Source organism: Phyllobates terribilis, unplaced genomic scaffold, assembly GCF_046119375.1.
Source record: "Phyllobates terribilis strain yellow unplaced genomic scaffold, ASM4611937v1 Scaffold_2__4_contigs__length_985480577, whole genome shotgun sequence".
NCBI lineage: Eukaryota > Metazoa > Chordata > Amphibia > Anura > Dendrobatidae > Phyllobates > Phyllobates terribilis.
Genome location: NW_027362762.1, coordinates 857,376,193 through 857,396,538, shown reverse-complemented (window position 1 = coordinate 857,396,538; position 20,346 = coordinate 857,376,193). Strand labels below are relative to the sequence as shown.

The 20,346-nt window shown below is 43.6% G+C and overlaps 1 protein-coding gene across 3 annotated transcripts in view; it reads right to left on the bottom strand.

The window, feature by feature from the left end:
- SSH2 (slingshot protein phosphatase 2) overlaps positions 1-20,346 on the bottom strand; it is a 237,175-nt gene that overhangs the window by 8,093 nt on the left and 208,736 nt on the right. For all 3 annotated transcript variants that reach the window (XM_073667970.1, XM_073667972.1, XM_073667971.1), the window contains 9 exons: positions 19,610-19,731; positions 13,165-13,230; positions 12,201-12,266; positions 11,908-12,102; positions 10,693-10,786; positions 9,809-9,937; positions 3,945-3,991; positions 2,516-2,662; positions 185-385 (listed from right to left, as the gene is read on the bottom strand). In XM_073667970.1, coding sequence (XP_073524071.1) covers positions 185-385; positions 2,516-2,662; positions 3,945-3,991; positions 9,809-9,937; positions 10,693-10,786; positions 11,908-12,102; positions 12,201-12,266; positions 13,165-13,230; positions 19,610-19,731 — 1,067 coding nt within the window. The remainder of the gene's footprint in view (positions 1-184; positions 386-2,515; positions 2,663-3,944; positions 3,992-9,808; positions 9,938-10,692; positions 10,787-11,907; positions 12,103-12,200; positions 12,267-13,164; positions 13,231-19,609; positions 19,732-20,346) is intronic.

The window sequence follows — 20,346 nt, the reverse complement described above, 5'->3', positions numbered from 1 at the left end:
TTCTGCTTGATGGACATAGATTTATCGGACTGTCACCAAACTTTTCAACTGAACTTTGCAAACTGTCTTGACAAATATTATAAAACAATGTAGATTGCAGGAGGCACCTTGAGAGGTCACCAATGTCTCCACAGTTCTGTGCATTTACATCTCATCTACGCACTTGACACCTTGGTAGGCTCACCTGGCTAGCAGAATGCCCTGATATTCCTCCAGTTGCTTCATGAAACTAGGGTTAGGTTTGGTAACGGTTCGCCTCTCCTTCACGTAGTCAAAAGCTCTATCCAGGTTCCAGCCGTATTCCTTCATAGCATAAGCAATCACAGTGGAAGCGGAGCGGCTGACTCCCATTTTACAGTGCACAAGACATTTAGCTCCATGTTTTCTGCAAGACAAACGGCATAATAGAGCGATATTATTACATTGCACGACGCTTAGACTGTAAATACAGTAAATGTACCAAAGTATAAAACTAAAAGTAAGACCAGAAGAAATTAAAAAAAAAAAAAAAAAAAAAATACTGTGAAGCTGAACTGTTTCACCACTAGAGGGCGATATTTGCCAAATAATGATCTGCATCCAGACCGCAAGGCACAGATGATAGCAGTGCGGCGGCGCCTTCATGATAACGCAACACTCAGACACGTGTATGGATGTTTATAAACCAGTGATAATATATCGGCTTGTGTTTCATCAACATTAACATGAGAGCTGGGCCTCCCGTTTCAGGACAACATGACACGGAAACGCTTCCGGCAAAAACATCCCTTTGAAAATAATAATATTCAGTCTAGTAATATAACCAGTCTCTCTACAGAAAAGGAAAGCTGGACTCAAAAACAGGATATTACATAAAAATCCCCTAAACTTTTACAATTCAAAGCTCTAAAGGAGAAAAGTAATTACTTCCAAAGCTAATTTTGTATATGAAGGTGGCCATACATTTTAGAAAAAGTTTGGCTTAAAGGGTTTGTCTACTGCTCTGACAACCCAGTCTCAATCAGCATGATTGCCCGCAGGAAAATAACAACACTTATACTCTACTTCGGTGCTGTTCCAGCACTGGCGCTCCCGGGGCTTGCCTCACACTGTAATGTCACGTGATCCTTGCAGCCAATCAGTGCTGGCTTCACTCTCCCAGTCTTCAGAAGAATGGAACATCAAGAGGAAGTAAGCGGCCAGCCGCAGTTTTGACTTCCAGCTGATGTCTGATTTGTCCGAATTGAAGACAGCGTTGATTGGCCACAGGGGTTGAGTGACAATGTCAGGCCATCCCCGGGAGAGCCAGTGCCACCACCTGCGCCATTCCAGCGGTGTTAAGTATAAGTATTGCTATTTTAATGAGGGCAAACATAACATGCGGAGTGAGACAGGGTTGTCAAAGTAGTGGACAACCCCTTTAAACTTGTTATTTCAGCAGGACTTGACTACCATCTAACATGTATGGTAGTGTCCAGATGTTCGTTGTTGGGGTAAAGATGGGTCTTGCCTGTTGGATCACAACCTGCCCGCTCCATCTGTTCTCAAGAGAGATAAGCAGCAGCCAGGGGTGTCTAGCATTTCCCCTCTGACCATTGAAAAAAACGTACATGGTTGGCCGCGACAAGTGAGCATGTATATGTTGGTTATTCCCACTACTATGATGCTGGATCACCTATCCATAAGATAGGTCAATCAAGATGTGATCAGTGAGTGGCATTCTGACATCCGGGACGCCCATCAATCATGTTACCAGCTCAGGCAGAGACTAGATGTAAATAGTGTAGGGGTCAATGCCGGTACTGCATCAGACTGCCTCTGATCGGATACGGATGAACTATCCCAAGCATAGATCATCAGTATCATACTAGTGGAAAATCCCTTTAAGCAAGTGTTCTCAGCACAGGAAGTACAAAAGATCAATTCTAGAGATGAGCGAATAAGCAGGATCCTGGTGCAAAGACCACCTTATAGGAGCGCTGTGAACCTCCTGGTGCTTGCCGGCATCTCCAGGGCCTATTCCAATTTGTAGACATGGCATGATGTCATCACTGCAACATGCTGCACGCATGAGGTCACACAGAGCCTGCCAGTCTGAAGAGGCCCTGGAGATTGCACGATGTTCGATGCGGTTCACAGGACCCTCCAGTAGCCATGAAATACTGACGTGGTCACTAAACTGGTGTCCTGCAAATATATTCGCTCATAATACACAGAAAATGGGGCAGATTTACCAAGCAAAATGCTCCAGAATTCAGTATTATACACTCTTTACACCTCAGTGGACAGTTTTGGAATGAGTCTTATGAAGAAATTGTGGCTAAAGGGAGTTGGAAGATTTAATTGTGGACATCATCATTTTAGTGCAAAATATGAGAAAAAAAATTTAAGAAATCCAAAAAGGTGGCGAACAGAAGGGTAAAAGTGTAAAACGTGTCCGGTACAGTGTGCCAAATGTATCATACAGCAAGTGTCACCGATTAATTTGGTGCAGTTTCGGTCCACATTTGGGACAATAATTTATCCATGTACTCACTTAGCTTTCGAGATGAATTTGTATGTATCATTCCAATATGCCAGCAGGTCCGTGCCTTCCTCATCATACACTCGGATATTGTGATATTCAAAGACTCCAGGAAAAAAATTATCGATCTCCCTTGTGACGTTCAAAATGTATCTCACCCTGTAGGAAAGAAGAAGGTAAAAGTGATTAATGTGGTGACCTTACAAAAAAAAAAATCAAAAGACACACTTTGTAGATACCAAGAGCTGGAACAGATCTGGTGCATATCTTACCATTAAAGTAAAATAATATAGGAGGTTAAGGGTTAACGTCGCCAGTCATTAGACATCTGTTTTACCGCACTGCTCGCCTTTCCCATAAGGTTTCAAAAATAGTCTGCATAAAGTTTTGTGAACCATTTGTTCTCAGATAACCTTTGAGTAGTGGTTTTACACCCCTGCACTTGGCACAGCGCCCGATAAAAACAGGGCTTTAAACTATCCGTGCAGAAAAATCAGTCTGTTATGATTTTGTGCATAGTTGTACCATGTGTTGTTCTGACACTGAAAACTGCACACACATTCCCTATCTGATTCAGGACTCTGGGTGTGAGCGCACAGATCTGGTGGTGTAAAGACCATGTCAAATTACAGAGAATCAGTGGCACCATAGTCACTCCTTATAGGGACAGCGCCCCTTTTATCCGGGCTATCCATAGCATTGCAGCTTAATTACATCCAAGTGATTTACAAACCAAGGGCAAAAACGCCACAGATACTTAAAAGAAAGCAGTCAAGGGTTGTTTTTTTTTTATTTTTAAACCCAAGATGTGTTTTGAGATTAATTAAAACGAATTGACTAAATTAAAAGATTGCTGATAGTTTCCAGCCCCACCACAAGGACCAATCCCCCCCCAAAAAAGAGTCAGACCCATAGATAATGAATAGCGTGATGTGATCGGTGGGGGTCTCAGCAGTAACAGAAATCTGCAAATGGATAGGTGACAACTCCTTTACCATTTGCCATTCTTATATTAATTCATTGGCATCCATGCACACATCCGAGTCCTTCTAGTTGGGGTAAATTCACACGAGCGTATAAAATAAAGTCAAAGTTTCATCCAGAAAAGTGGGATGATTTTTTTTTTTTCTCGCTAGTCATCCGTATACAAAGCAATTATTTACTCAGCAGCTATTAATGATTTACAGTCCCCCATGTTACAGAATTGCAACGGATCCTTAAAAATTGGATGCTATACTGTGTACTGTGGCATCCAATTTTACTAACCCATAGACATGAAAGTGTGAGTCTCATCCTCTTTATGGAAGAAACTAGGGCAGGTGTGATTTTTTTCACATGCGGATTCGGTCAGTGATAAAAATAAAAAGCGCTCATCTGCACTGCCCCATTGAATAATATTAGTCCAAGTGCACCGAGCCCTGTACACACTGAAGTCTCTTACCCCCTGTTCTGCAGATCTTCCAGATTGGAGGCGTTCCATTCGGAGCCCTGTTAAAACAAACACCAATTCAGTAATGACTCCAATGAGCTCACTCCAATTATTTAGCAAGAATTCATCCTAAAAAAACACAAGAAATTAAGAGAAAAAAAAGAAAAGCCAAACATCTGCCAAACTCCTTATGTAACATGAAGGGGAGCTGTACAAGCACCGTAGGACACACCAGAGCAGATATTTCAGTGAAATGGTTAACAATTAAAGTTCCTTACTGTTCCACAAAGCTTTGCTAAGGCAGGAATAACACACAGAACATAGCATGAAGGCAAACAGATGACCTCAGCGTCCATGTAATTGGACCCATCTGAAAAGCCCTTTCCAGAGAGGAACAACCTGTCAGACCAGGTACATCCTCCACCGAAGGTCACGTTTCCACCGATCTCACAGGAGCGGTAAGAAGCCTTTTTCAGAGCTCCCTGGGGACTGCGCAGAAGGCACCAGGATGTGTGTACAGGGACAAAGGCCGAACACAGCTGCATCCTGGTGCCAAACAGGCAAAGTCCCCGAGACTTGAGGGACACCATCAGCAAAGCTGGCCTAACAATCTGCCAGAATGTGTGCCACCATGATCACTTCTTACAAGTCACATGAACTTGAGTATCAGACAGATCACAATGTCACCAATACAGACGTCATCCAGAGCAACGCAGGACCGGTCCCTGAGCCATCATACAGCAAAGTGTTAAAGACCAGTGATGGAAGACGCCCAGGAGTCCATGGGGTGATGTGACAATCACAAGCACATGCTGGACTCTCACTGACCTCGCTGGATCTACTGCAGATCTGGGCACATGGCAGGTAAAGGATGGGCTTATATACAAGCGTTAATGAGACTGCCATAACGTTAAAAGGAGTTCTCCGAGATAAGAGGCATTACTTATTAAACTTTATTTTATCCAGCATGGAACGTTATGAAACTTTGCTAATCACTGTATTAAGGAATTCTCTAAAAAAATTACATGTATATGGCTTCCAAACCCATTCTTTACCCCAGTCTGTTTGCCTGCCTTCAGCAGAATTTATAACAGAATGTCGTGATTTGGAGTACAAATGATGGCAGTGACAGTGTCAACGCCTGTCTCCTCCTTTGTGCCTTGTGCTCATCAGAACGATCTCCTGCAGTAGTCTATCTCCAGAGGTAGGCATCTGTGGATCTTGGTCCAATCACGAACCGCACTACACGTACTGGCCTTGGGTCTCCTGACCTCATAGAAAAATATGAAGCGGTCATGTTTCGGTTGAGAGACCCGAGGCCAGTCTGTGCATTGCGATCAGTGACTAGACGGAGATCCACGGACATCTGCGTGAGCCCTTAGTGAGACATAGATGCTGAGCCGACCCTTTACTGCCATCATCTGTACTTTAACCTGAGTACATCCAGACATAAATGCAGCTAAAAGGTAGGCAGACTGGGGAACAACAGCGACTTACATGAATTTTTTTTTTCAGGAAAGAGGCCACATGCTTTAATTAAGTGATCTGCAAAGTTTCGAACCTTTCCATGCTAGACTAAATTATAAAAAAAAACCTAATATGTATATTATATACTGTATACATATATTACAGCAATTTTATAGACAGTTGTCAATCCTTGTGATCAGTTGGGCTCACTAAATTCTGCATAAGGAGGTCTGATCTTTGGATTGTGGGAGGAAACTAGAGCACCCAGGTTACCAACTTATATGTACTATTTGCACAAAAACTTTATATCAGACTTCCAACATGAGAACCAAGGTTAAGCCCAATCATGATGCCCACCACCCAACCTATACATGTTCACGCTACATGTGACCAGTATTTATACACTGTCAGTGCTATGACTATTAGGGGTCACATTGGCTACGGAAGGAGCAATGGAAGACACAGCCCTGTACTTCACTATGCAGCAGCTGTGGGTGTCAAGCGTTGGACCCACCGATCTGATACGAATGCTTTATTTGTAAAGCTGGCCATACACAAAAGAACAATCAAGCTGCCAGCCGCCATCTCCTTTTTACCCCACTATGACCAGACCCCTTGTCTCTTCCAGCACTGGTTTATCGGCATGACAAACATAAGAATCTGCTGTTGAAATTCAACGGAACGTATCCATCTGCCCCCTGTCAATGAATTAGGAGGCCCTCCATATACATTGACTGGTCGGCCAATCCCACCAAAATTGGTGGGTTAGGCAGACTTATCCAACGTGTATGGGGGCCCTAAGCCCCAGATAACCCCTTGAAATTATAATTTTACAGATCAACCAGTCACCACAAAGAATCCCCGAACGGATGCCAAACGCCAGTGGTCACCCAGAGCCGGCCTCGCGCTTTATGCTAATGTGCAGTCATTGCATATTTGCTGATGTCAGGGCTTCCGCTCATTTTTTTTTCATGAGCGATTCTTCCCCAAGGTGCCGTTCATATCTTGGCATTGGTCCCTGGAAAGATTTCATCTCGCTTTGGGATGCGTTCTCCCTACAGGGTCTACAGACAGCGGCCAAGAATGTTTCTTACCCCATACACCCAGCTTTGAAGCTAGTCATCCTTGTACAACAAAGCCTGCTGTCTCCACTGCGGATCACCATCCTCCTGTTACGAGTGATGAAGATCAGTGTCCTCGCAGGGTAAATAGTCTTACATCCCTAGAGAGCCTGCCGGTCACCTGGCATTGACCTCGCTCGCCCGGCTTCTAAGCACTGCTGCTGCGTCCTGCTCTCTGATGTGATAAAATAAGCCGCAGGGATCCATTCTTCCAGAAGAGAAGGTTAAGCAGAGCCTGCAACATGCCCTCTGCCTCCAGTGGTGAGAACAGAGTTGTGCTGAAGGACTACGGAACAGACTGTATGTTATGCCGATGGGGAGGGGGCCTTACACTAATGGGGAGAGTACAGGACCCTATAAACTTGCTCCACACGTCATAGTTGGCTGAAAATGGATTTGTTTCAAGTCACAACTTGCACAGTGACAGGACTCAAAATTAGAGCTGACGACGTGGACCTGTTGCCATATCACATGATACTTCATGAACATCAAAACTAATTACACATTCCCATGAGTTAACATTTGTTTATAAATTTGCCCTTGGATCTCAGTTTTGAGCTTAAAAAAAAAAACTGCAAAAGTACATAACTTTTTAAAAAGGGATTGAATCAACTTCTTAAGACAGGTAAAGTTGCAAAGTGCTTGTAAAAGCAAGGAACTTTACTATTTGCTTCTTATTAAATACCCCATCTGTTCAACAACGTTTTTTTATTCTACCATGAAATTTACTCATTCCCAACGTTACCGGCCAATTCTGCAGTTTATTAGGCCAGTTTCCTAGGCAAGGAAGGAAGTCCTTACAAGATCTATACTATAGTGCTGCTCTGAAGCTGGCTTGAACGGTCAATTATCAAGAGCGCATCGCCCAAAGTCCAGCAGGAAGCCAGGAGTTACAGAAGAAAGAAGATGATGAAACTCCTTAACGCCAAGTATATTAAGGATCCAATTCCTAATCCGACCACGAGCCTTAGGAACTGTAGTGACAATCAAAAGGATCTACAAAGCCGTCAGCTCGGATGCTTCATAGGACAAATCACAGCACTTCTAGAGTAGGCGCACAAGTAGGACCCTGGCCTGTAATTCAATAGAAAGTAGATTTGGCACTGAAATACGATGTGGGGCCCATTACTGCGTATGGAGGACGATGTGGGGCCCATTACTGCGTATGGAGGACTATGTGGGGCCCATTACTGCGTATGGAGGACTATGTGGGGCCCATTACTGCGTATGGAGGACTATGTGGGGCCCATTACTGCGTATGGAGGACTATGTGGGGCCCATTACTGCGTATGGAGGACTATGTGGGGCCCATTACTGCGTATGGAGGACTATGTGGGGCCCATTACTGCGTATGGAGGACTATGTGGGGCCCATTACTGCGTATGGAGGACTATGTGGGGCCCATTACTGCGTATGGAGGACTATGTGGGGCCCATTACTGCGTATGGAGGACTATGTGGGGCCCATTACTGCGTATGGAGGACTATGTGGGGCCCATTACTGCGTATGGAGGACTATGTGGGGCCCATTACTGCGTATGGAGGACTATGTGGGGCCCATTACTGCGTATGGAGGACTATGTGGGGCCCATTACTGCGTATGGAGGACTATGTGGGGCCCATTACTGCGTATGGAGGACTATGTGGGGCCCATTACTGCGTATGGAGGACTATGTGGGGCCCATTACTGCGTATGGAGGACTATGTGGGGCCCATTACTGCGTATGGAGGACTATGTGGGGCCCATTACTGCGTATGGAGGACTATGTGGGGCCCATTACTGCGTATGGAGGACTATGTGGGGCCCATTACTGCGTATGGAGGACTATGTGGGGCCCATTACTGCGTATGGAGGACTATGTGGGGCCCATTACTGCGTATGGAGGACTATGTGGGGCCCATTACTGCGTATGGAGGACTATGTGGGGCCCATTACTGCGTATGGAGGACTATGTGGGGCCCATTACTGCGTATGGAGGACTATGTGGGGCCCATTACTGCGTATGGAGGACTATGTGGGGCCCATTACTGCGTATGGAGGACTATGTGGGGCCCATTACTGCGTATGGAGGACTATGTGGGGCCCATTACTGCGTATGGAGGACTATGTGGGGCCCATTACTGCGTATGGAGGACTATGTGGGGCCCATTACTGCGTATGGAGGACTATGTGGGGCCCATTACTGCGTATGGAGGACTATGTGGGGCCCATTACTGCGTATGGAGGACTATGTGGGGCCCATTACTGCGTATGCAGGACTATGTGGGGCCCATTACTGCGTATGGAGGACTATGTGGGGCCCATTACTGCGTATGGAGGACTATGTGGGGCCCATTACTGCGTATGGAGGACTATGTGGGGCCCATTACTGCGTATGGAGGACTATGTGGGGCCCATTACTGCGTATGGAGGACTATGTGGGGCCCATTACTGCGTATGGAGGACTATGTGGGGCCCATTACTGCGTATGGAGGACTATGTGGGGCCCATTACTGCGTATGGAGGACTATGTGGGGCCCATTACTGCGTATGGAGGACTATGTGGGGCCCATTACTCTGTATGGAGGACTATGTGAGGCCCATTATTCTGTATATTGGTAGCCCACGACTTTATCCAAATTTTTCATTTTGCCCCTCTGTGTGTCTGAGTTTACATCCCTGCCTTAGGCAATCCATGTACTAATGAAGGTCTGCTGTTCACACTGAAACGTTTATTTGGGATTGCTGTTAATAAATCACATTATTTCACCGTATGAGTGCCAAGTCTACTTTCTATGGAGCTCAGGTGCTTTAGCAAATGGTCGGAACAAGACTTTTATCCACAATATGGGTGCATAAATATGCCCATCTGAACCTGTGAAAAGTGTCCGTTGCCTGGGAAAACATGGGGTAAATGGATCAATGCCAAACTCAATGCTTCATTAACAGCTGCTCAATGTGAAGATTTTAACAAAATCACCACAAGCCAAATCCGGCTAAGAAAGTTCATGTTGATACCCTCTTGATAGTAAAGGCGTCACCATGATGAAGGAAATCTATTTTACACATTGAAACCACTTCCCCATAAGAGGCCAAATTAGCAGAGAATATAACAGATGTACGTCAAATTCGGGAAGTTCATAATCTCAATTCGGTTTAGAAATAATTCACAAGAACAGTGTGAGGTCTGTATTAAACAAAGTTCTGACGTAGATTGCTGAATTTTATGCACCCAGATGAAGGAGCACAGGCTGAACATGGAGCGCCAACCTAAGTGCATCTATAGAGATTGCAAAAAGGAGCTCTTACCAGATACACGTGGTCAAAGATTTCGGTGGGGCTATCCATCTGTCCTAGGATGACAATCATCTCATTGTCCATGAACTCTTTGAATTCTCTCAGGTTACACACCATCTGCATCTCCAGCTCGGTCCGGATCTACAAAAAGTAGGATCAAATATTGACTGCATGAGTATAAAATCAGGGAATAGGTCAACGTTCAACATGGCTCTCGACTACACCAAATTAAAATATCACCTAAATCTGCAAGAGGCTTGACCATTACGCCCCAAACTGCTTCTTGATATATCCAACTATAAACTAGGATGAAGGTATGTGGACAGATCTGTGCACAATAGTGATAGAAACGATATTGCGATGTGTAATGGACATCAAAAAAGTAATAAAAAAAAACAATAGTCAAAGATATGAAGGCAATCCAATAAAGAGTGTTTTCCAAAAATCAGGAACAAAAAAAAACCAAACAAAAAAACCTTAAAAAGGTTTTGTTCAGCATTAGAACATGGGTTGTATACAAGGCTGGGCTGCAATAACACACAACCAATGGATAGATGTTGTTCATCCCCCCCCCCCCCGATCTCCTTGAAGCCCCCTTAGGCGAAACTCATATATTCGTGAAGAGAATGGGAAATGATGTCCAGACAGGTTGAAGATCTCTGTCCATAAAGCCGAAGCCTCAGGCATGCCCATAAGGTTGTTGCGTTAGGGTGAGGAGACCTGCAGCTGGTCTGGTCACCACACTCCATACTCCATTTCACAGATGTCGGAGTTCAGCATTACACTCTGAGGATCCCACTCTGAAAACGTGATGTGAACAGTGTCCTTTACAAGTAATGGATAAGATTTTACTGGGACGAGAAGGCGACAGGTAGAAAATAATCATATTTCCTCACCTCTTTGGATGTGATGTTCTCCAGGTCCTTCTGCATCATGATTTCTCTTAACTTAATTTTAATCAGACGTTCTGTGCGTTCTCGTTCGGTCGGGCTGTTAAAAGACAAGTGCCAGTACTTAATTCACTGTGCGTTACATGCCATGTTATCATAGGGACAGGTGCTGGAGTACTGCGAGGTGAACATTCCCCATGTTATATCATAGGGTCATTATGCAGAGAACAGCCAGTGATGTTCTCATGGCTGCTACACGATGGCTCATGTCTCCCCCACCTAGCCAGGAGCTGTACGGTCGCAGGAGGCCATTTATGGTTCTGTAAAGTAGCTAATCGCATGCCGTTAACCTCGATTCCTGAAGCCTTATCACTCATTGCAAAAATAGCCCAACTAATCACTTGTGATGCTACTGCAGGACATCTCTACAAAAGAGAAGACAAGTCTTTTTCATGAAGTGTCCACTAAGGGTAGGCGATGTTTTGATGCGGCCGGCCATTTATATAGCACCTGCTGCCCCCTTACAATGGAAATACTCAAATATTCATGAAAAGGCACATATGGCAGTGGCATCAATGTCAGAAAATAGACTTCGCCTATATTAAAATAGGCTGGCCTCCTTAAAGAGCTGCAATGAATATTGTGTTGCACACCAATACAACAGCTCCTTGGGGGAGTGTGGGGTGGACAGGTTTTCCTAGCAGAGATCCAGCTGGTGTAGGCAGTCCTGCACAAAAAAGTTCCTAAAATGAGCATGGAATTTAGGGTGGAAAAACAGTCTTAGTGCCACATAAAGGTAGCCATCCTGTAAAGTCACTTCTTCAACCCACAGAGGAGCACTAAGGACATCATTTAACATAGAGATCCTGGCCTGTAGACAGCTGTTACAGTTTTTGCTCCCCATCATTACAGAGCAGAGTACTGGTTGGGTGGAAGAGACTCTTATGATGCAATTTTTGGGTACAGGAGTCATACTCAACCAACCAGTATTCTGCTTTGCACGGACAATTAGCAGGAACTCCAAAGCAGCCATCTATAGATGAGCATCTCTAGTCAAGTCAAGTTTATGGGCTTGTACTTAGATACTTCGAGATGGCACTAGAGACAGTTTTCTTCCTTTGAGAGGAGAAAATATGCAGAGCAGTACACACACCAACTAACAATCTTCAATGAGGCCATCCTTTCCAAAAGCCACGAGAAGAGATCCATGTAGGAACTTACACGTCAGTGAAGAGCACCGGTGAGTCGGAGCGGTGGGACTGGACATCCTGCATAGCATTCCATTCGTTGACCGAAGTCTGGTCAGAGTTAATATGACTCTCATAGTAACTAACCCACGTTAAAAAAAGGCTGCCTGGGTAGTAATTGTTGGCACGAGCTACCTCGCAGGCTTTATGCAAGCTTTGCAATGCAGACCTGCAGAAGACGAAGAAAAGAAAGCTCCATTAGGCTCAAATAGAGAACACAAAATGTAATAAATTGCAAAGTCAAAGGAAGGAAGAGACTCAACTTACCACATGGCTTGAACGGACACTGGTTTAAATATGTGAACCCTGTTGTCTGTAGATACACTGAATCCCCTAGAAAGGAAGTGCAAAGAACCGGGTGACATTTTCTACATGGACAGGAGAACATAATAGTAAGTTACAGCGGCTTCTATATCTTTGATTAAAAGATAGCGCCCCTCATTTCTCTAAGGCCAAAGTAAAACTACATTCACAATGAATATGGCTTTATATATTCAGTAGTTCAGTGAAAAGCTTTTAAAAACAAACAAACAAAACAACAAGAACTTGATGTTCTAACCATGCCGAAATAGGACCCAAAAAGCAGATGGAAACCACCTGAACGGTAAAACCTTCATAAGGCCTCACTCAGACATCCGTGTTGCACGTATGTGTGCTACGCATGCCTTTTCACAGATCCAACACGTACAGATTATATTCTATGGTGCTGTTCACATGTCCATGTTTTTTTTACGGACAGTGTGTCCGTGAGAAACTCAGAGACATGTTAGTTTTTTTTTCGGTATGACAGATGCAAAGGGCCAATACAAGTCTATGGGTCCATGATAAATATGGACAGCACACGGATGTCATTTGTGTGCGGTCCATATGTATCATGGAAAAGAATAGGAGAAGCTTTGTTATTTTATTTATCCATCCTTGAAAAACCCTGATGGTAAAACCGGACACCCTGACCATGCACTGACGACTTCAGTTGTTCACGTATGTGTTTAAACCCTAACGTGTGAATGAGGCCTAAGACGGAATAAACTGAAGTCATATCATTGAGTATTTGCCAACAGTCCCAATATTCCAAAAGCTGTCCTACAGACTGGACTGCAATGGGGGTATGATTTGTGATTATTTAAATTGGTGGGGGGGGGGGGGGGGGGGTAACACTTGGGGAGTTTCTTGAGCTAAACTGTGGGGCATGAAATACCAATAAAGTAAAAGTAAAGGATTTAAAGCTTACCCATCTCCATCCAGGTGTATAAGGGTGTCGCTCCACAAAGGAAGAACTAAGCCCATGGTGCAAGAACTGTTAAAATACAAAAACAATAAAAATAGGTTAAATACTATATTCACTGGGAAACCTTATTCCTGCTATATGTGAACCAGGATTGAAGGTTTAATGGTCTTTTCTAAGTTGTGTTAGATTATGTGACTTAAGACAACTCAAAAGGGTTGATAATGTGAAACGCAGGCTCCTGCTCTTGTACGTCGCACCTCGCTGATTTCTTTTGTCCCTAATGAATTGTCAGGAAGAATACTGAGCACAATTGTTACACCTCCTGGTGGCCTATAATTCATAAAAAGCAATAGTTTACAGGTCACCGGGCTGTCTACACAGATTAAACAAAATGATGCTCATCTCCAATATGGCTCTCAAAGTGACACGTATCTTGATGACCTGAAGAAGTCATTTACTCAGGTCGTGTGGACTTTGAATGTGACGAGCGCATGGAAAAAAAAACACACAAGGATCTCATGGTGCGAGGGATATTTTTAGTGAGAACTGATTAAGGAAACCTAGCAACCTTCTCAGAAACCTGTCATAAATATTGAGGCTTGTAAGCCCACGAAACCTGACCTGTTGATCTAAAAACAGCTTGGTTTCTAAATACAGTTCTCTGCTCCGACACGGTCACCACACATAATGGACATAGTCTATTCTACAATGTCCAAGGAGTACCCTATTAATAGGTCCAGGGCTCGTAGAAACAGCCCAAGGTGAAGGCAAAGATTCTAGCCTCCTTGGCTGAAGACCACTCTGAAAACACCATCACAAGGTGGACAGCTGTGGTCTACTGGAGTCAGCCTACCTTATGTGAGTGATTGACATTTTACCTATGCTGAGGCATAAAAAAGGCAAGTGGCTTTAAAAACATGTTAAAGTTTTAACAGGATAAAGGTTGATGTTTTTAGAGTCAACTCTTCACCTGTCAAGTTGTGTAAGCAAAAAGACCTGAAGAACTGGATGAAAGTGAGAGAAACAAGCATGTCAAAAAGTTCATAAGAAATGTAAGATGCCCAAGATAAAAAACACACACACAAAAAAAAAAAGAAGATCAACAATAAAAAAAATGCAGATCTCCATTGATTCTGCATGTATAAAAATAATCACCATTGGTACCTGCCCATGGGGACCGTGCTGCCAATCAGGGACCGGAAGCTCCAGACTGATGGTGCTGATAAAAACTATTTTATTGCCTGGAGTAGAGACTAACTGCAGGCAATAATTAATGTTCAGTCGGTTTGGCGTACTGCAATCACTATAATTTATTCTGACCCTGGTCATCATTTGTGAACATATCCATCAGGGATCTGACTGGCAGCAGACAGACCGGACACAGTCAGAGCACTCCGATCACTATTGGGGTGAACTCATACACAGGAGCATTAGTTGCAGATTGACACATTCATCTGAATAAGGCTTACTATAGTCCTTGCTACCGACACAACCCTATTCAAATATAACAGATTTCAAGACATTTGCTGTGTGTAAATTTATATTTGGCTACAGAAATGTAAATATAATGGCAGGGAAGTGCAAAGACTGGACATGTAGTTGTCGTCAGTAGCTATTCCAGTTGGAAAAAGTCCTTTAATCCCAAAATTAAAATCCACCTTATAACTGGATATACACTAATATCAGTCATCTAAACTATTTCTAAAGGACTCCTCAGAAATTACAAAGTGCTTGCAAAAACAAGCAACTTTACCTCTCACTAAAAAGAATGGAGGGATTTTTAATTTTATAGCTTACTGCTCAGTTCTTAAGTCACTGGTCACCTCAGCAGACAACCCTAAGCAAGGAGCTTGCCAGCTGTTTGCTATACAACTTTCAAAACGCAGCTATAAAGCTGGCCGGATGGCTGGATCTGGTAGGCATTAGTGACCCTGCGCTCTTCTGATCCTGCAAGCAAAGGAGGTTTTGCCTCTGCAGCATCAGAGTGCACCGTTCGGGTCAGGGGTGCGACCAGAACACTGGTCTGAACTGGGGTGCGACCAGAACACTGGTCTGAACTGGGGTGCGACCAGAACACTGGTCTGAACTGGGGTGCGACCAGAACACTGGTCTGAACTGGGGTGCGACCAGAACACTGGTCTGAACTGGGGTGCGACCAGAACACTGGTCTGAACTGGGGTGCGACCAGAACACTGGTCTGAACTGGGGTGCGACCAGAACACTGGTCTGAACTGTGAATCTACAGGAGGGGTAAGCAGGAAGGCAGAGAAGCAGGGTGATCCTGAAGAAACATGACTAAACAACCCCTTTAAAAGGGGTTGTCCACTACTTTTTATTATCCCCCTAATGTATTTCCCCGGGGCCCATAAGTATCTTTGTAATTACCTTGCGTTGCAGTTACTGCCTGTGAGTGGCGCCATCACTGGCCGCTCACATGAATCACGTGACCCCCGGCTGCAGCCGGCTCTGACATCAACTGACGTCACGACAAGTCCAAGCTGCAGCCGAGGGTCCCTCTTCAGCGTTCCACCAGTGGCTGCTGGTTGTGGGCAGGGTTACCCCACACGTCACACCCGGCATCCACCGCGCGCTCTCCCTCTCCTCATTCATTGGGAAAATGAGCGGTGGATGCTGGGTGTGACGTGCGGGGTAACCCTGCCCACGGCCGAGCATCCACTGCGGGGGGCCTCGTCACTGATGTCACGCCTCACTTGACATGACATCAGTGGCGGGTCACGAGACGCCTGTGAGTGGCTAGCGATAGCGCCGCTCACAGGCAGTAACTGCAAAGCAAGGTAATTACAAAAACCCTTATGGGCCCTGGGGAATACATTGTGGGGGGGATAATAAAAAGTAATGAACATCTTCTTGATCCCCAAAACATCTAAATAAGCCAAGACAGTGAATATGCTTTACAAGCAACTAGGATATAGCCACAGCTTGGAACATTTAGGCTATATTCACACATTGCATTTTTGTTATGCTTTTTTTTTTATGCAAATTACAAGCTGTTTTTTACAGTACCAGCTAAAGCTATGAGAGTTCAGAAATGCAGCTCCTTTTTTTTCCTCACCGAATTGGAAAACTGCTGCATGTCACTTTTTTCAGTGTTTTTTTTCACCAGAGAAAGCAACCATGCATTTTTGGTGAATTAAACTAACTTTATTAAACATGTATTGTAGACAAATGACACACAACATGCAGCAAAAAAAGCAGCTTTTTCACTGCCAATAGAGCAGGTTTTGGCTGTAAAAAAAAAAAAAAAAAGCAATTTGTGAACGTAGCCTTATATGCATTTTGCATTTTTTTTTTTGTTTGTTTGTTTTTGTTTTAAACGTTTTAGTTTTACATTAGTGAAATTCCTATCACATATTACTTTAAAAATCAGAGGTTAGGTGACTAAAGGTGTGGTTACATCTGTCGATTAAAATACTGCCGAACAGCAACTTGTTTGCTGATCCATGGTGGTTTATTTGCCCATTTATACAGATGAATGCTAAATGATGTGTAATAGATTGGTCAATGCACCTAGGCTGCTATTGTTCTTGGCAGTGCAAGTTCTGCGTTCATCGGACTATGTGCTGCCGAGAACGATGATCTTTTTGTGCAGCACAAAAGATTGTTTCATCCGAAGAATGAGCAAAATAGCGATGGCTCAGCTGGTTTAAGCAGCACGATTATTGTGAAACGACCGGTCATAGGAACGCACGATTATTGTGAAGTGTAAGTTTTAATTCTACAGTTTGCAGAGAATGAAGTCACAAGAGAAAAAGTCCTACTAGTGTGCTGATAAAGTACAAGACAACGTACTACTACAGAGAAGTCCAAACACCTGCAGATGAAGAAGACGGTCACGTCTCTACACACACCATGTCTGATGGCGCTCCTTCAGCTGTCTCATTCCTCCTCCGTTGAGTAACAGAATGACTTTTTGTCACACGAGCGCGGAGAAAGACATCAGCACTTCAGGAACATAACAAGTATGACGGTTCTCTGCTGAGAGACCATTGGTGACCAAACATCACGTGCCAATCTCGTGTCGGAGAAGAGGAGGGCTGCAGATCTTACACCATGCGCAGGTGGGGTTTCAAAACAAGCAGTGAAATATTTTCCATAGCGACCAGACTACAAGGCTATGAATAACATTACACTTCAGATTCTTGGCATAGCAGATCTTTGCTTTTCCCTCTCGCTGCTGGCTAGAAAGATGGATGAGAAGTGCGGAGTTCTCCAGCTGCCAGACAAAAACGGGAAATCAAAAGGAAAGAAAAAACTCCAGACCTGCGACATCCAAGAAAGAAGAGAGAGTAAACAGAAGCCTGAAGTGTGAAATTTGGCTGGTACCAAAGAGGAAAGAACATTCTGCAAATCATGACAAATTCTGGGAAGTTCTGTTCCATGGCGTTCCGATGGAAAGTAAGGCTATGTTCACAAAGAGGTCTGATGTCCTTAAGATGATCAATCCCATTTTATGCAGCTATTCAGTGAGAATACAGAGCTTGCTACCAATTCTGAGAATTTTTTTTTTTTTTCAGGAAACAATTCCGTGCAGTTTTTCTCAAGTGCATATGTGTGAACAGGCCTCCAAAAATGTACATGCATTGAACGCGGAGAGTCATAGAAAACTAACTTGGATTTTGGCATGGAACCTGTACTAAAATCAGTATCAAGTCCTGATTTTTGGAATGGTTGCAACAAATATTAATCCAAGATAATAGACATTACAGGTGCAATCTTGGCTCAGGTGAGCGCACATACAGTCATATGAAAAAGTTTGGGCACCCCTATTAATCTTAAGCTTAATGTTCTATAAAAATTGGTGTTTTTGCAACAGCTATTTCAGTTTGATATATGTAATAACTGTTGGATACAGTAATGTTTCTGCCTTGAAATGAGGTTCATTGTACTAACAGAAAATGTGCAATCTGCATTCAAACAAAATTTGACAGGTGCATAAGTATGGGCACCTCACCAGAAAAGTGACATTAATAGTTAGTAGATCCTCCTTTTGCAAAAATAACAGCCTCTAGTCGCTTCCTGTAGCTTTTAATGAGTTCCTGGATCCTGGATGAAGGTATTTTTGACCATTCCTCTTTACAAAACAATTCCAGTTCAGTTAAGTTTGATGGTCGCCGAGCATGGACAGCCCTCTTCAAATGATCCCACAGATGTTCAATGATATTCAGGTCTGGGGACTGGGATGGCCATTCCAGAACATTGTAATTGTTCCTCTGCATGAATGCCTGAGTAGATTTGGAGCGGTGTTTTGGATCATTGTCTTGCTGAAAGATCCATCCACTTTGTAACTTCATATTTATCACTGATTCTTGAACACTATTGTCAAGAATCTGCTGATACTGAGTGGAATCCATGCGTCCCTCAACTTTAACAAGATTCCCAGTGCCAGCATTGACCACACAGCCCCAAAGCATGATGGAACCTCCACCAAATTTTACTGTGGGTAGCAAGTGTTTTTCTTGGAATGCTGTGTTTTTTTGCCACCATGCATAACGCCTTTTTGTATGACCAAATAACTCAATCTTGATTTCATCAGTCCACAGGACCTTCTTCCAAAAAGAAATTGGCTTCTCCAAATGTGCTTTTGCACACCTCAGCCAACTCTGTTTGTGGCGTGCTTGCAGAAACGGCTTCTTTCGCATCACTCTCCCATACAGCTTCTCCTTGTGCAAAGTGCCTTGTATAGTTGACCGATGCACAGTGACACCATCTGCAGCAAGATGATGCTGCAGCTCTCTGGAGGTGGTCTGAGGATTGTCCTTGACTGATCTCACCATTCTTCTTCTCTGCCTTTCTGATGTTTTTCTTGGCCTGCCACTTCTGGCCTTAACAAGAACTGTCCCTGTGTTCTTCCATTTCCTTACTATGTTCCTCACAGTGGAAACTGACAGGTTAAATCTCTGAGACAGCTTTTTGTATGCTTCCCCTGAACAACTATGTTGAATAATCTTTGTTTTCAGATCATTTGACAGTTGTTTTGAGGAGCCCATGATGCCACTCTTCAGAGGAGATTCAAACAGGAGAACAACTTGCAAGTGACCACTTTAAGTAGCTTTTCTCATGATTGCATACACCTGGCTATAAAGTTCAAAGCTCCATGAGGTTACAAAACCAAAAAAAGTGCTTTAGTAAGTCAGTAAAAAGTAGGTAGGAGTATTTAAAACAAGAAAATGATAAGGGTGCCCATACTTATGCACCTTTCAAATTTTGTTTGAATGCAGATTGCACATTTTCTGTTAGTACAATAAACCTCATTTCAAGGCAGAAACATTACTGTGTCCAACAGTTATTACATATATCAAACTGAAATAGCTGTTGCAAAAACACCAATTTTTATAAAACATTAAGCTTAAGATTAATAGGGGTGCCCAAACTTTTTCATATGACTGTATATATGAGTGGGGGGTATGCACCACTTATCAATACGTACCTGTCATTACATGCAAAATCCATCCCCAGCACAATGCTCTCCTCCGTGTCCTGCCTTCCGTTTGTTGAGACGACCACCATGTAACGGGTACGGTTCTGATAGGTGCTTTCCAATTTTACGGCCTAGAACAAAAACCATATAAAGAGGTGACTACTCATGACTTACAAAATAGCAAATAAACCCAGAAAGTGAGAAATGGAAATACATTTTACCTTCCAGCTCCTACAATGATCAGACCTGATGTGTGCTAGAAGCAGGAAAGCGTTTCACAAGGACAGAAGCTGATGTACTTTCATCACAATAGATGACGCCAACCCAGCGGGCCGGGACATCATTACACCATAGGAACACATTGCCAAGAGGAACTAGCAAATATTAACATCTCTACAGGTTGTTCTGACATTGGGCATGGGGAGACAATTGCACGCTAGGTGATACAGTTAACAAAGGAAATCTGCATATTGCAGCACCTACCGCTGGAGAAGCACACATTATAAAGTATTGTAGCAGGTACAAATGAGCGCAGATGCAATTTATTATATTTTGTGTGAGAACGTAGCAATTCTATTCTGCTACCCCAAAAAGTATACGGCAAAGGAAGCATTACACACACTAGTGCAATATGTCTCAGGATTTACATAGTGCCGACTGCATAGAACTTTGCTCGTACGTCGTCCTCAGGAAGAAAGCACTTCCTCAACAGAGTGCCACATCAAAGAGGACATCTGCATGGCCGA